Below are 17,768 nucleotides of genomic sequence, written 5' to 3' on the forward strand. Positions count from 1 at the left end.
ATAAAAAAAGAACACCTTACATTATAGATGCATGAGATGAGCAGTAGATAATTGCACCAAACTACGCTGAGTCTCTAAAGAAAGGAATCAATAATCATTCCATAATCCAAAAAGACACCTGCTAAGGACCTGAAGGATTAGAGGGAGTAGTGTGATCAATGGTCTGGCATGATGTGAGACAACCTGGATCCACTCTGATTTGCTTATAAGGTGAAACTTGTATAGAGGATGCAAGCCAGTGAGAGAAGTATTTGTGAAGACAAAAATACTTGGTAATGTCAGAGGTCAGAGGAGAATAGGCAGATTAGTTTGAGATGATGCAAAAGCACCTTAAATATCTACACTTCTTTAAGCACACAACACTTCCAGCGTTAAAGCAGATGGACTGCAGCAGCAGAAGTCCACACCGGGTGTCACTGCTGTCAGCTAAGAACAAGAAACTGAGGCTGAAATTCACACAGGCTCCACAAAATTGAGCCATAAGTGATTGGAAAGATATTGCTTGGGGCAATGGATCTGGATTCGCTGGACTCCAACGGACTCCACAGCCACCAGATCTCAATCCAGTCAAGCACCTTCAGGATGAGGCAGAAAATGGAGATTCATATCATGGATGCAAAGCTAACAAATCTGCAGCATATGATTGTTTCATGTCACTATGGACCAGAATGTCTGAGCATCTTGTTGAATCTGTACCACAAAGACTTAAGCAGCTTTAACGGTAGAGAGGCTCCAACCTGGTACTTGCGAGGAGTAACTTATAAAATGGCCGGTGAGTCACTGTGTTAGTCTTGTTAATGCATTTAATTCATCCAGATTTGGACAACATGACATTTGGCTCATAAATTAATGTTCTTGTTTGCACACTAATTGTTGTGCAAACAACTAAGAATTGTCTTACTTTTTAAAATTAATTGTTCTCTATCTTCTCCATGGGGCAGCACGGTGGCGCAACTGGTAGAGCTGCTGCCTCTCAGCGAGCAGGTCCCTGGCTCAAACCCCGGTCCAGGGGCCTTTCTGGGTGGAGTTTGCATGTTCTCTCCGTGCATGCGTGGGTTTTCTCCGGGTGCTCCGGTTTCCTCCCACAGACCAAAAACATGCATGTTAGGCTGATTGGTAACTCTAAATTGTCCCTAGGTGTGAGTGAGAGAGTGAATGTTTGTTTGTCTCGTTTGTCTCTATGTGTCCCTGTGATGGACTTGCGACCTGTCCAGGGTGTACCCCGCCCCTCGCACAGTGATTGCTGGATATGGGCACCGGCGACCCCTGTGACCCAAAATGGAATAAACGGGTAAAGATAGTGGATGGATGGATGGATATCTTCTCCATACAGGCCCTAATCATCAGGGCTCTAATGCAGCTGCATTGGCTGCATTTTTTTGCACTAATGCTTTTAAAAATGTGCAGAATAAAAACTAATAAATATTGAAGACACCCATTATAACACGGTAAAATGTGCAACTTATTGGAAGTGCAACTCGTTAAAGACTTTTATCCAGTTGAGTACTCAGCTGTGGGATTATAATGCAATGTGGTAAACTGCTGATTTGTTTTTGTGGTTGTTTCACATCTGCATGTAATATACTTTATGTATTCATGTCATCAAATAAAAGTACTAAACATTTGTTCAGCACTGCCTTTCTAGGTGTGTATTTTTCTACTTTTTTATGTTTTCATCATAAGGTGAAATCAGAACATTTTATCCCAGCTTTCATTTAATAGATGGCATGTTTAATTTACCAAGGATTACTCTTTTTAAATGGGTAAGTTTAAGCGAGCATGATACTAATTTATAGACTTGCAAAAGTAGGAAGAAGCCATCAAAATGTTTCCAAACTGAGTAATTTAGAGATTACTTCCTCTAACTTATAATGTGGCCCTTTGATTGCTGTAATTAAGATAACGTGACCCACATTAAATAAACATTTGCACACATCTGTGTCAGGACAACTTACTGGTGGTGTAATCTTAGTGTATGAAATCTTGTGACAGAGTTTCTGTTAAGTGCTATCCAGTCAGGTTCAGGTTTGGTTTATTTGCACAAGGTCAATAATGCAATGAAATTCTGAGGACGAGAAGAACCGTTTCGACTCACCGAAAAAGAAACGACAACAAGAAATACCAAATCATGAAGCAAAAATACAAAAAAACAAGGCGCCAAAAGTGAAAAAAGAAATACATCTACAGTGTGAATCGGTTATCAGTGAAGTTCTTTCAGCAGCATGGTTCTGTTCTGTTAGCGGCGTGGTCTTGTTAGCAGGTCCTGTTAGCAAGTCCCGTTAGCCGCTTGATGGTAATAACGACTGCAGCAACTGCCCTCCAGAACCAGTCCAGCAGACAAACAACATTCAAGGTTTTCCTTGCGGAGCCGAACTGGTCCGTAGAGTTTGGTCCATGCAGGCAGGTGGAGGATCATGGAGACAGCCATCATGATAGGCCGGAGCCTGAGTCCGAAGCTGGAGTGGAGCCAGGAACTGAACCACGATGGCATGATGACATGATGGCAAGGCAGGGACACAGAAAACTCCAAAAGTGTCATGGTCATCCCCGTAGCATGGGTGTGCAGTGTAGGTGCAAAAAAAGTTAAAACAAGATCAACAGGAACAAAAGAGATCGAGTCGAAGCGGAGCTCCCGTCAGTGTGGCTGTACTGCGGTGCTCGTGACGTCACAAGTCCCTGTGTAACCAAAGCAGGGGCTGTGTCTGCATTTATTGCACAAAGTCGAGCTCATTCTCATTGCAGGTTGGACTTCACCAGGACCATTATCTCTGATCCTGTTTGAGGTATCATAGACAGGATCTCAAGGTGTTGGTATGGAGAAGAGGATGTCTGGTTTGGGAATTTCAGGGTCTCACCTCTGCTTTATGCAGACGATATGGTTCTGTTGACATCGGGTCATGACCTTTTGCATGCACTTGGATGGTTTGCAGTTAAGTGTGAAGCTGAATGAAAGCAGAATGAAAGGTAGTGCCTTGACATCTGAGGCCATGGTTCTCAAATTGAAATGGGTGGAATGCCCCCTCTGGGGTAATGATGGTGAAGAAAGAGTTGAGTCAAAAGGCAAAGTTCTTCATCTTCTGGTCTGTCCATGTTCCAGCCCTCCCCTATCATCTGGTATGGATTGTGACTCAAAGAACAAGATCCAATGGATGCAAGTGGCTGAAATGAGCTTTCTTCATAGGGTGGCCTGGCTCAGCCTTGGAGATAGGGTGAAGAACTCCATCAGCTGTGAGAAGTAGAGCCACTGCTCCTTCGCATCTAAAACTCTGTTGAGGTGGTTCAGGCATGTGATTAGGACGCCTCCCTTTACATGTTTTCCAGACTTACAGGTTTTCTGGGCATATCCAACTGAGAAGAGGTCCATGGGCAGACCCAGAATTTGCTGGAGGGATTGTCTCTTCTCTGGGCATGGGGATCCCCCAGGAGGAGGAGGAATATGATGACGAGGAAAGGGATGTCTGGCTATCCCTCCTGGACCGGTTGCCTAATGTCTTCACAGTCCTACATAAAAAAATTAAAAAAATTAAAAAAGTTGCAAACAAATAAATTGCAGGGATTTCACTTTTGTGAAATTTTTCTTGCTCTGACACTACAAATCAAAAACATCTTCATTGAGTTGTTTCCATTAGAGCTCTATGTATCTGTAACCACAGTGAACATAAGAAGTACAATTGTTTTTGTTTTTTTCATGAAGGCAACGTCAAATTGCTCAGATGAAAGTGCTGAGGATGTTGTCCGTCCCACTCAGAGATGTTATAACAGCGGGAAACATCTTCACGCAGCTCAGAGAGGACAGCTCACTCATCACTCAGAGGCATGATTCTTATGTTTACCTGCTTCCTGCTCCTCACAGGTAAGATGAGGACTTTTTATGAGATGCATGTGGCTGTAGACTGGGAAATTAGCTATTTTACTAAAGTTTTTTTCTCCAATAAGTCACATTTGTCTATTGGATGTGGATCATATGAAGAAACATCCTTAACGAAAATTTAGAGCTTTCATAATGCTAATTTTTCAGTCTTTTAGAAAAAAAAATGTTGCTAATTTTTCTGTCTTATTTAGATTTATTTATTTACAGACATTATAAAATACTTTGTAAAAGTTGAAGGAACTTTATGGATTTTTATTGGAAAACAATTTTTGGAACATTCTCACAGCTAGGCAATTACATAATTACCTGTCTTCCATGGAAATTAGCAAATGGAACGAACAAATGGATCAGTGGACCACTAACCTCTTGCTGCCATGATCCTTGTGTTTTTCACTGAACTACAAAATAAAATTAAACACAAGGTATACCGATGCCTCATCACTGAACTATTTAAAGAGTGAATGTTTGTAGTTTCCCGGTGAGTGCTTTTCAGAACTGGAACTGAACAGGGAATGCAAGTAAACCTTATTTTTGTGGTGCAAGGTATTAAGTGGATATGAGTTACAGTCCATCCATCCATTATCTTTTAACCGCTTCTTCCTTTTTGGGTCATGGGGGTCACTGGTACCTATATCCAGCAGTCACTGTGTGAGAGACGGGGTGCACGCTGGACAGGTTGCAAGTTCATCACAGGGCCAGGAGTTACGATGTGTATAAAAATAGAGGTAGTTTATTTATTTTTATTTGGCTTATCTGAGGCACTGCAGTGACGGATCATTAAGAGTGCAGGGAGCAATTGTATCATTACCAGGCATCGTTCGAGCCGGGGGTGGCCAATGGTGGCCTTGGCCATCGTATATTAATCTTTGGCCACCCTGGGGGGCACCACAAACAGAGGAAACTACATATTTAAGCAATATTAAAACTAGAAAGCATATTTTCCTCAAATGATAAGTGTGGTCTGTTTACATATATGTGTATAAGGTGGTGGCCATCTTTAATTTTGATGTTGCAACCCATTTATTTATTTATTTTGCTTAAAGGCTGCCACAAACCCAAATGAAAATCTTATCTCACTTATTTTCAAGTTATTATACTCACAGCATGCTTGGATGGATGGAGGGTATTTCAAATTCCCTCTTTTTTTGCTCCATGATGGGGGACAATGAATATTTTTATTTTTCTCATGGGTAAAATGTGTACTCAAACATTAAAGTATTCCTCAAACTTTAAACATGATCAAAAAAAAAAAAAAAATTAAAAAAAAAAGACAAAGGATTATGCATGTGTATTTTTTTGTGAAAAAAGTAAGTCTATATTCTTTTCTGTCAGGTGGAAATGCCTCCAGTTCAGACTCACAGGAGCTCAATGTTGATCAACAGAAATACAACGAGGGATCTGCAGAAATGCAAGGTACTAAACAAATCTACAGTATGTTACTGAACACCTGTCAGTTTTTATGAATAAAAACAACCTTTTATGGTAACACATGAAGATCAACAGCAAAAGTAATGTTCTTTGTAGACACATCAGACATACCTTTTTAAGATCACACTTTCACAAGGACAATGTAAAACTATCAGAAACCGAGTTTGCAAGTATATGAATTTAAATGCCATGAAAATGGCTTCAAAATGTTTATTTTTTAAGGTAGAAACACTTCCCTACATTATGGAAATGTCTCTTCATCTCATGAATCTCCCACTACGAATTTTCACCAATTAGGTACAACGAGGTTAATTAGGTCGCCGTAGAAATAAAACTGGAGTTTGTTAGAAACCATCCTCTCAATTTATTAAACCGTGCACACAGATTTGTCAACAAACATTACAGTATTTTGTTTTAGGTCAAGTATTGTTGTTTGGTTCAGTTTCATTAAATCAGTGGTTCCCAACTGTGGTCCCTGAGGAACACCATCCTGCATGTTTATGTTTCTCCGCTCCAACACATCTGCAGTGATTTATTTACTTCTTTAAGTTCTGCAGAAGCCAGTTAATCACCCATTCAGTCAAATCAGATGTGTCACAGCAGGGACACAAGTAAAATATGCAAGACGGTGTTCCTCGGGAACCAGGGTTGGGAACCATTGCGATTAAATAATTGGACAAATTCTTATTTCCAGGGTAACCATCTTTCAAACAAGCGTCAAACCTGTAAAATTACAAACCTCACCTCCTGTCAATGACAGAAAAATATAGACAACACATCACAACAGATTAAATTTTAACTTAGCAAATCAAACAATTTCCCCAAATGATACAAACGTATGTTTCTGCATGAAATGGTAAATGGCATTAAAAGAAGATATAAATGTCTGATTCATAAATGTTTGTTAGGATTCAGGTGAAAACGAGCCGTTATATTGATGGAATTGAACGTTACAGCCTGAGTTTGCAATTTGCAAATGGTCCCTAAACCTTCATCACACTTCTAGTGTTGTTTCCATCTTCTCTTCCAACCATCCTGTAAACTAAACAAAGCACAACACCTGTTGCACGTGGACACTAGTATTGTTGCAGGAATTTGTTCTCTCAGTTTAAAAACTTGTATGCATGGATTCATAGATATTTCATGCCTTGTTTTTGCAATAATTTACTTTGAAATGTGTTTTTGTCTCTGTTGTTTGTTCACATTTTGATTAAGCCTTTGCAAAAACAAGGCATAAAATGTCTAAAGACCTTTTTGTAAACTGATAAACTTTGGGTGGAGTTTGCATGTTCTCTCTGTGCAGGTGTGGGTTTTCTTCAGGTACTCCAGTTTCCTCCCACAGATCAAAAACATTCAGGTTGGGCTGCATGGTAACTCTAAATTGTCCCTAGGTGTGAGGAGGATGTTGGGATGGAGTGATGGAGGCAGATGGTGTGCTGGGGAGACCTCTACTGGGAGAAGCAAAAATGAGAAGCTTTTAAGGAACATAACCACTGACTGTGCTAAAAACTGTTTTTTACAGAATATTTCCAAAGTGTCTTTAATATGAGCCCCGGTTTTAAAGTCCAAGCATATATTTATTTGTTCGCTTTTCATACTTTTTGATAATTTTTCTTACAAAATTGTCTTTTGTGTAAAAAAAAATAAAATAAATAGATTAATTAATTAATTAAAAAATGCTGAATAATAAAGGAAAATCTAAATGCTAAATGGTTTATGTTCTATTTAAATATTTAGTTAATTTTTATATATTTTCCAACATATAAATTGCTCCAGAATATAAGTCGCATCAGTCAAAAAAAACATCAAGATGACAAAAACCTACATAAGTCGCTCCAGAGTATAAGTCGCATTTATTATGCGTCACCGTTGACCTCCGGGAAATATGGGCCGGTGTTGTGCCAAACAAAAGAGTGCACGGGAGGACTCACTGTTGCAGTTCTTCGAAATTTAACAAAATTAACACTTAAAAACAATTATTTGTTTGCTCGAAATTATAGCAAAGGTGTGTCTCAGTTTAACTTTTTCCTTAATAAATGCACTTTAATGGTTAATGTTTGGTGGGGGGTGGCGGGGGTAGCGGTAGAGAAACAACATATACACCAACCGGTAGTTGTCAAAAGGTGGCCGAGATGGTGCAGAGGCAGGGCAGCCGGCTCGGGACCCAAAAGTCTCAGGCTCGATCCCCAGTCACTGCATACCTCATGGTATCTCTGGGCAGCACACCCTATCACACCCTCAATAGCCACCCACTGCACCACCCGGTGGTGGATGGGTTTAACACAGAGACTAATTTCACCATTGTAGGAAACATACAGTGATGACAATTATTATTATTATTAAAAACCTAGAGGGCCCTCTCGCTCCTCTAGCCACTACAAGTGTTAATGTTTACTCTGGTTCATGTCAGTATGAATGAACATTTAAAGCATCAGTCAAAAATTGTGTTTTTGAATATGGGAAAGAATGTATATAAGTAGCAGGACAGGCAAATCTACGCAAAACACTGTGACTGGAAAATACGGTGGGTATGTTTGAGGAATCTGCAGGATTTTAACCTCAGAACGTGAGCTAAATATTGAAAAGCAACATTATGGATTGCTAAACTTTACGACTGTCGCCCCATATCTTGGTGACATAAAATCAAGTGTTGCAAAAAGGCCAATCCTGATTAGAATCAAAATGGATTATTTGCAAAATGTTCATGTTATTATACTTTTTTTTTTCTCACGCACTTCATTTAATGTAAAAATGCTTTATGTTTAACTTTCCATGAACACGAGAACTTTTGGTGTTAAATATATAATTACAAAAGATTCACTGTTTTCTGTTGACTTTTTTTTTTAAGTGTTTGTGATTAAATATATGCGTTTTATGTTTATACAGATCGTGTCTGCAGTTATGAAGACGTCTTAACTTACTTAAACTTGACCAAAGACAACAGCAGATATATCATGAGCCGGCCTGTAAAAAATTACAGAACCACGACAACCGTCAAACTTCAAATGTTAATCTACGCCATCCTAGATGTGGTAGGTTCCTCAAGTGATTTTCATTTTTACCCGGTATGTATCCCTAGAATGTTGAATAACTGTAAAAAGTTCATGAAGACTTTATTTCACCTATAGAGAGAAGCTGACCAAACCTTTATATCGTACATTTGGGTTCACATGGTGAGTTTTCTTTTAAAAAATACTCTTTCAATAAATTAAATAACTGATTCATATAAAAACATACAACACCTTACGTGTGTGCACATCTTCTCAAATGGAAGTAAAACTTGTTTGTTTATATCGCATCCTTTTTGCTTCCTCCTTTTTATTCACTGTCTTTTCTCTATCTCTTTTTTTTTTTTTTCTTCTTCAGCTCTGGGAAAATGATTATATTATGTGGAATACAAGCGAGTTTTGTGGAATTCCTTATATAGAAGTTCCAGCTGAGGTTTTGTGGAAGCCAGACCTGATGATTGAAGAAATGTAAGTGTGCAGGCTGATGCTTAAACTGCTAAAATAAGAGTTTAACTAACAAAACTCTCCAAAACATTTCCGCTAAGTATTGCAAACATGTTTGTAATATGAATTTTTTAAAAAGCACAATTTGACATTTACAAAAGATGACATAATAGAAAACATTAGGAAAAGAACATTTTGCAAGACGGGTTTCTGGGTTCTTGTCCTGTCATCCTTGTTGTTTCAGCTCCCGTCACACCTGTCTGTAATCCTAATCACCCCAGGTGTTCGTCTTTTGTCTCATTTGTGTCTCTAAACATTCAATGTCTCTGTAATCTGTGGATTATGCTCCCAAGCCTGTTGTGTTCTGTTTCTGTCCCTCTTTAACGTGTAAATTTGCCGCACTGTCAGCATTTTGTTTTGTTTATTTATAATAAACTTTGTTTTTTACTTGGGGTTTCCGTTACCTTACTGCACATGGGTTCAACACAGGAAGCAGAACATGATGGGTAAATTGTATCAGAAGCATGAGCCTTCAGTTATAAATTATTTTATAATTGCTTTACTTAAAAACATAACATTCAGGCACTTGAGGGCGTCAATTCAATGCAATTCACTTTATTTCCATAGCGCCAAGTCACAACAGAAGTAATCTCAGGGCACTGAACAGAAGCATTCATATATAAAATAATAATTTAACATTATTTATCTGAGGAGCAGACTGCTTTGAATTTAACTCCATCGCAGAACTTTCATCTTGAGCAAGCATGAAGGCGACAGTGGAAAGGAAAAGCTCCCTCATGAGGAAGAAACCTTTAGCAGAACCAGACTCAGGACAGGCGGCCATCTGCTTCTGCTTGAGTTTAGGCAAAGCTGATACAGAATCACATACTGCGTTTGAACAGACCACAGAAGCTGACTATTTATAAAATAGAAATATCAAAGCAGCCTTAAAAAAAAAAAAAAGTTTGTGGAGCAGTGACTAGCATGTCCTGAATTATGCTCAATATGCAATTAAGAAGGGAGTACCGGTATGTTCATGCTCATTATTCCAGGTAGAACCATCTAACAAAGTTAAGTCAGGTCCTCTGGACGGTTTTTTTTTTTTGTTGTTTGTTTGTTTCGTTGTTGAAACGTTTCGTTTTTCATCCAAAAGACTTAGTCAGTCAGAGGAGCCGAAACAAACTCAGTATTATAAATAGCACCGATCAACCAATTTGGTGGTGCTCAGGTGGTTTCTGTAGTCTGCCCTCTCCACCGCTGCTTGCTCAAACTCTCAAACTAATTTGAGGCAATCATGGTCAAAGTGGTTCAAAATATCCAGATTCTCAATAATCCAGGTAGAAAAATGTAACGCAGTTAAGTCAGGCGCTCCGGACGGTTTCTTTTTGTTGAAAACTTTCGTCCTTCATCCAAAAAACTTCCATCAGTCCCAGGAACCAAAACAAATTCTAGCATAGTGGCTATCATGCTTCACATCAACAAGGTCTTTCCGAGTGTTTCTCTCTTTGTATACGTGAGTTTTTTTTTAACAGGTTCTTCAGTTTCCTCCCACAAACCAAAAGATTGGGTTAATTGGTAACTCTAAATTGTCGCTATAGACGTGACAGCATAAATGTTGTCTCATTTTTCTCTGTGGTCCTGTGATGGACTTGTGTTGTGTTCAAAGTGTACCTCTCGTAAAATAGAAACAAACTAGATAGGCACCAGCTCCACCATGACTCAGAAAGGAAAATGTTGTGGATGGATGGATGAATGGATGGATGGATGGATTGCTGCCACACAGCGAGAAAATCCTGGATTTGATTCTTAGCTGAGACCTTTTTGTGTACGTCCACTTTCCACGTTCTCTTTGTTCATATGTGGGATTTCTCCAGGTTCTCAGGTTAAACATGAACATTGGCTAATTTGGCAACACTAGATTTTCTCCCGGTCTTAATGAGATCATGGATGTTCATCTCAGTTTAGTCTTGTGGTGGACTGGTGACTTGTCCATGTTGTCCCTTTGCCCAATGATGCGTATAGAAAATAGAAGAATAAATGAATTATGGATGGATGAATCCAGGCTGTGTCTCGGGTAAAGATAACATTACCAGAGCATGTGTGGTTTTAAATTAAACTGGAAGTATTTTTAAGTTTAAATTATAGCCCATTGCATAATGGTTGCCTCATTAGATCGGATTCTATTTGAGGCTTAAACTGTTTGACAAGCGTGAGTTTTTATTTATCCCCCAGTTTTTTTGTTTTTATCCTTCAGGATCGAGAAAGACAAAGCTCCACCCAGCCCCTTCCTCTGTATAAATGCTGACGGCACTGTGGAATTAAGGAATGACGTCGTTGTAATCAGCACCTGCAAGATGCACATTTATACATTCCCCTTTGACATCCAGACGTGCAACGTCTCCTTCAAATCTGTTTTGTACGCAGGTAAGCCCTGTTTACGTGCACTTTAATAATTTGAACTCTTTTCTGAACTGGAACGCATTTAATTGGAATTCATTGACATTTACAGCAAATAACTTTAAAAAAAATCGTGCTTGGAAATATTTTCTACTTCTTTGGTGTTTTGTGTACTGTATTATCGAGAGGTGACCATTTAAATCCTTCATTCTTGAGAAACTTAATTTTTATTCTCTTTTTTTAATCTTGTCAGATGATGAAATTAACATTACTGAATTTGAAAACAAGACGATGGCCACTGAGTGGTCTTTTGAAGCAATGCGGTCCAAGTTTGAGTGGATGTATCTCAGCCAGACAATCACCACTAAAACTGTCAACTATTTTGGCTTCAATCAAAGTGTAATTGTATACACGGTAAGTATTTTATGGACTAAAGTCAAAGTTTTCTAACTTTATCTGTTTTTTCTGAACCAAGCTGTGGGAACATGTTGGCAGCAATATGTAAAACAAAGCATTTTACTTTCACTCCTGGTACATGCAGGGTATGCGCCTTGCACCTTTCAGGTATTTGCCTATTATGCACCTGGTATTACCAGGCATGTACCGCGTACACACCTGGTACACACTACGTATGTAAATGGTTCATGCAGGGTAGACAACTGGCGCATACATATTGTTTTGTACCTGACTGTGTTGTGCAGCCACCTGACTTTCTATTGTTGCCTCACATCAATTAAAGTCATAATAGCTGCCAAAATATGCAGTGTTTTAGTGTTATTGATTTTTTTTTTTGTATATGCTTTATATTCATGGTAAAACTAACCACTAAATGTCATTCACTAATGAAAGTCTACCACATACTTTGAAATAAATGTGCAAAATCAGCAGTCATGTTTTGTTGCCAACAATAATAAGTCGTTTGTTTACATTTGACGAGGACACCTAACTGCGTCGGAGTGCGATGGATATTGATTAGGTAAAATATGAAAACAAAGTCAGAGGCTGGACGATAGAATTAAAGACACCAGGTCGAAAACGAAAAGCTAACGTTCTTTCTTCTGAAGAAAACAACGGTGGCAATGGGTTGAATTATAAACAAAGGTGAGCTAGATTTGCTGGTTTTTAACACAATTCTTTTAAAATAGTAGATGAGTTTGAGTTACATTAACTCCCAAAAATCAGTTAATGGTGTAGAAATTGTGTTAGAAGCATGTTCAGATCAAAAACACTGGAAAATTGCGTATTTTGACATCTGTTATGGTTTTAACATAAAGTTCCTGTTGAGCTGCTGTAATCCTGTCTCAGTAAGATATATGTTCATGCTTCATTCTATACAGTTATTTATTAATACAAACAAGTACTGTAGTCCCTCATTTATCGTGGGGGATCTGTACCCTTAAGCACCGCGATAAAACACGCGAAGTAGAAATAGTAGTACAAGTAGTTAATGGTGTTTGTATATATATTTTAAACCCTTTCCACACCCTTGCAATATTCTAAACAATGTTTCTAAATTCTAAACGCTCTAAAAGAGCACAGAATGTCATAATTTCAGCTCCCTGCACTCTCGGCCATGCCCATTTCTCCGCTCTGCAGGAGATCAGCTGCAGGAGAAAGCTTCTCCCACAGCTGTGGCCTGAACACAGGTGCTAAATTATTTAAAATAATTTATTTTACATTTTAAAAAATCCATGCCAACCGTGTGGCTCATCCATCAATCAACCAATTGTGTGTCATGTCCAGTCTTACTTTGAAAAATAGCGATAGAGCGAGTTAACGAAAAGCAAACCAAAGTGGCAAGGGACTATTGCGTATCAAGTAACTGTTGGTTGCTGCTGCTGTTGCTGATTCACAATAAGATCCTTGAACTATTTAATATATTGTTATGCATAAATGTGCAAATACAGCTGCAAAAGTCCATTTTACTGAGCTTCTCATGGGACACAACAAATGGACAATTTAACATCTCATGCATGGCTCAGCACAACTGTCCACCAATCCCCAAGCAGGCATTCTTTTACTTTCAACATTTAAACATCATTTCTACCAATACTTAATAGTATTATATACTGTATACAGTATCATTGTATATATAATACTGCAGGGACATTTCTGTTACTATTACCCAACTGGAAGCTACATGCTGCTGATTCTTGTTTCTAACACAAAGGAGTTAGAGGTTTAACTCTCTGTTACATGCTTTCACAGATCAAAATGAAGAGGAAATCTGCCCTCTATGTGGCAAACTTTTTGCTGCCTGTCCTTTTCTTCTTGTGTCTGGACTTTGCCTCCCTCCTGATGTCAAACGGTGGGGACAAGATTAGCTTCAAGGTCACGGTGCTGCTTGCCGTCACCGTGATGCAGCTTATTCTCAACGAGATTCTACCTGCAACCACAAACAACATTCCACTCATAGGTAAACACGTCTGGAATTGTGTCCCCAGCTAGGGTTTGTATGTGGCGTTTATGCTGTCACAGAATGTTGCAAAAATGGAGATGACAGAGACGCAAAGCAGAACAGAAAGGGTGGATAAATCAAAACCATGATCTGACACCAAACAAAGGAAACCAGACTAACGTTTTGCTGACGACAAAAAAATAAGCGAGTCACAATCTGCAAACAAAGGCCAGGGGTGTCAACAGCAGGAGTAAAACTAACTGAAGTAGCCTAACCAAGTTCCACACTGAACTAGGGAACATGGAAAAAGAACAAAAACTCGCTGCACAGAGAAGAAAACAAAAGTTATGATAATAAAACTAAGGTTAACTAAATCATCACACACTGAATTAATCTCATTTATGTTGCCCCCTCTATGTTCAAACAGAGGCAACATAATGCCTCTTTGAACAAAGACGGGGCTGTGGCTGAGTGGTTAGAGCAGTCGTCCTCCAATGCAAGAGTTGGGGGTTCGATTCCACCAGCAGTCACATGCCGAAGTGTCTCTGGGCAAGACACTGAACCCCTCATTGCCTCTGATGTGTGTCCCATCAGTGTATGAATGTGATAAAGCACTGATTATTATTTGTACAGAAATAGTAGAGTTCTGTATGAATGGGTAAATGACGGCACATATTGTAATGTAAAGTGCTTTGAGTATCTTAATAGGATATAAAAGCTCTACATCAGTACAGTCTATTTACCATAATATGGAGTTATAGGTCTGCTTGTGTCAGACACTTGAGCATGCAGTGGAACTTGCATATTCACCTGAGCAAACAATAAGGTGACCTGTTCACACACAACTTTGCATGTTCACGTGTTGGAATTAACACACTTCTAATTATGACATTACTTTAGAAGGTAATACTTGTCCCAGTCACATTACTAGTTCAAGGTTCAAGGTTCTTTAATGTCATTCGCATCACAAGTTGTACATGAGGTGGAATGAAATTGTGTATTCAAGGTCCCAGTTACACCCAAAAAAAGCAATATATATATATATAATCAGTAGAAATAAAAAACAATATAAGGATCTAAGATGTACACTAACACTAATAATATAAATAATATGTTGTACACAGCAATCTAAACAAGAGTCAACGATGGGCATGATATAGCAGCTTATAGGTAAGAAATCAGCAGCATGGATAAAGTGTTAAATGTCCAATTAAAGTGTCATTACACTGATTTGTCTGGTTAGGGATTTGAGTCTTACAGCTTCAGGGTAGAAGCTCAAGTCAGATTAAAATGAAATTATATACCCAATCACATTATTAGAAACTAGATTTTAACGGATCGTCAGTTTCTATTGTACTAGGTGAAAAGAAGTTTAAAATATATAAATTTTATTTTAAAAGTTTAAGGGACTGTTTTAACATGTAATAGACTGAGTGGGAGATGTGGTCTATTCTAGAAGGAGGGTGCTCACCCGGGGACGCCATTCATGTTAGAACCACGACTGGATGAGCAACACATTTAAAATAAATCAAATGGATTCAGCCTATGAGCAGAAACGGAACATAATCATGTCCTGATTGCTCTTCTTAGTGATTTACTGCATTGGAAGTTTTGGTCTGATGCTGCTCAGCCTCCTGGAAACGATTTTGATCAACTATCTGATGGAGAAAGACGCATCTCAGGACGGCACAGAGCAAAGTCTGAATGAGGAAAGAGGTGATTATCAAAGCTGAATTCATTTTAACTCAAGAGAGTACTTTTACACTGTACAAACTATGAATATGAATTTAGTGTCATTCATAACATGCTATAATATCCTTTTTGCTGATATAATTGTATACATATGTGTTGAAATCACCTTTTTGTCCTTCTAGAAACTAATGCATCCATTTATGAGAAGTTGGCTGATCAAACATCGTCAGTCTACAAAGAGGTTGGTGTTACTGTCGCATAAAGTTTTGTCATTCAAATAGGAAAAAGAAAGATGTTAAAGTTTTGAGATTTTTTTTTTTAGCTCAAATAAAAAAATGTTATTGGTATTCAAAAGAATGAGGAAACTGAAATGAGATTATTTTTGTAGCTTGGATGAAGAAATTGTTTTATTTTCCTAAAGGAGAAAATGTTTTGACTATTAAGCTTGTAGTCGAGCATTGAACCAGCAACTTTCATGCCAAATCAACAACTCAGCTGTTCCTTCATGAATTGGATTTATGCATAAACTAGAAAAAAATGGACAAAAACTGAATTTTGTGGTGCACGCAAGTTTATTGTGGTGCACGCAAGTTTAATGAATAATTTTTTGTCACTATTAGTGAAACTGCACTTGTTATGACTTAAAACAGTGGTTCTCAAACTGGGGTCCGCAAACAAAAAATAATAATAAAAAATAATATATATATATAAAAAATTTTTTTTTTTTTTACAAACACATAGATGTTTAACTACCTGTTAAAATAAATCAAAAAATGCTGGAAATCGCATTTACTTTATTCAAAAATGCCTGGGGGAGGACCCAAAACCCCAGAGTCACAGTCTATATAGAATACTATCAGTATTGATCAGTTTACAAATTAAGTCCTGTTACTTGGGATGACTCCTGATGTTATGATTCTGTTCAGTTTTATGTAAAGTGTTTCCTGTACTAATTTGAAGAAGTGGCCTTATTATGTTCATTGTGCGAATAGGTAAAGTTTTAAAGTGGTTTTTGATGCTGTTAATTTTCTCAAAACTGTCATTTTTGGAAGTAGAAATTTAAACATTTTGTTAAGTGTGTCTTGAATGAAAAATACCCCACGTATAAAAGTATAAAAATTGTATTAACACTATTAAAGAACAGGTCTTACGCATTTATGTTACACAAATATTTCCATTGCATTAAAGAGACAAACTGTATAAAATTCTTTAATGAACATGAGGGTTATGAGGGACCCAAAAAGTTTGAGCACCTGAGTTAAGACATTTAAACCAGTGATATCACCTTTTTCCTGAAGTTCCTCCACTTACGCTCAGAAAATATCAGAACTGCCCCCTCAGCCTTGAAGACTCAGCAGGTGAAAGGCTTTGGTTTTAATTGTGACAAGGAGCTGAAGACCGTGCATAAAAAGTAAAATAAACTGTGTTTGGAGACTCAGTTCGTCCTTTATCTATTAAAACTTTCTGTCAGCCCTCTCTAAAAAGATTGCATTTTATTGGTTGTGACAGTGCAGAAACTGTTTAACTTCTGAAGACAGTCATAAAAACTTACAGTATCTGAGCTGAGTGTAATTTTGTTCATAATCCGGTTGATAAGTTGTTCACTGACTAAATTACGCTTGCAGGGCAGCGGCAGCCAGCTGACTGAGCTATTCCTCGCAGTGGAAAAGGTTTCAGCTGAGATAGGAGTGATTAAAACATGTGTACTTCTGTCAAGAAACAAGGAACAGGAGACGCCTGGATACTGGACCAGCCTGGCTAACAGAATCAACAAGGTTTTCACAGTGTTTTATATCGCAGCAGTCACTGGGTTTTTATGCACCTTGTTTTTCCTGTGGATCTCAACATCGCAATCAGAATAAAAATGCAAACGGCAAGATTCAGTTGTAGTTCTCTAATGTATGCATGGATCTACGTGTATTCTTCCTACTTCTCTCTCACCACTTTCACTATTTTCTGCACTAATCACAAAGTCTCTGCAATCAGGTCCAAGAAAGCTGTGCAAACACAGAACTTTGATGGATCTTCTGGTATTTTTAATTGTGCATTCGTGTTTTTATTCAAACTGACCACATCTACAGTTGTTGCATGTTTTACAGCTAACGCATATTACGCATGCATTAACTTGTGTCTTTTTCCGATTACTCGGGTGTGTTTGCATTATTTGTACGATGTTTGCATTTAATAGCTAAAATATTGTGGTAATGTTTAAGTAATAATTTAAACAAACAACATATTATATTTCGAAGATACTACAAAATCAGTGCTCTTCTGGTGATTAAAATATAAAGTTGTTGTATTTCTGGGATTATTCTGTAGTAACTATTTTTTGCTAATTAAAATGTAGCATGTACTCAAGTAATCGCTTGTAAATAGAATGTATTCTACTGTTACTTTAAATAAACTCAGTTTAAAATAACAGCCAAGATTTTGGTTTGTTGATTGTCTTTAAATCACTTCTTGGTCTGCTGCCTTCATACATCTCCTCCTACATGTCTCTGCGTGAGTGCAGCTACAGCGTGCGCTCTCA

General features: G+C 38.0%; 1 protein-coding gene across 1 annotated transcript; it reads left to right on the forward strand.

Moving 5' to 3' along the window:
- Positions 1-510: 510 nt before the first annotated feature.
- LOC119423544 (5-hydroxytryptamine receptor 3B-like) lies at positions 511-17,100 on the forward strand. Its single transcript, XM_037690941.1, has 11 exons — positions 511-772; positions 5,204-5,284; positions 8,186-8,331; positions 8,428-8,472; positions 8,666-8,775; positions 11,006-11,175; positions 11,402-11,562; positions 13,357-13,564; positions 15,137-15,262; positions 15,421-15,479; positions 16,864-17,100. The coding sequence occupies exons 1-11, from the start codon at positions 511-513 to the stop codon at positions 17,098-17,100; spliced, it is 1,605 nt and encodes a 534-aa protein (XP_037546869.1).
- The last annotated feature ends 668 nt before the right edge of the window (positions 17,101-17,768 follow it).

This window comes from Nematolebias whitei, chromosome 17, assembly GCF_014905685.2.
Source record: "Nematolebias whitei isolate Nwh7 chromosome 17, NemWhi1, whole genome shotgun sequence".
NCBI classification, from domain to species: domain Eukaryota; kingdom Metazoa; phylum Chordata; class Actinopteri; order Cyprinodontiformes; family Rivulidae; genus Nematolebias; species Nematolebias whitei.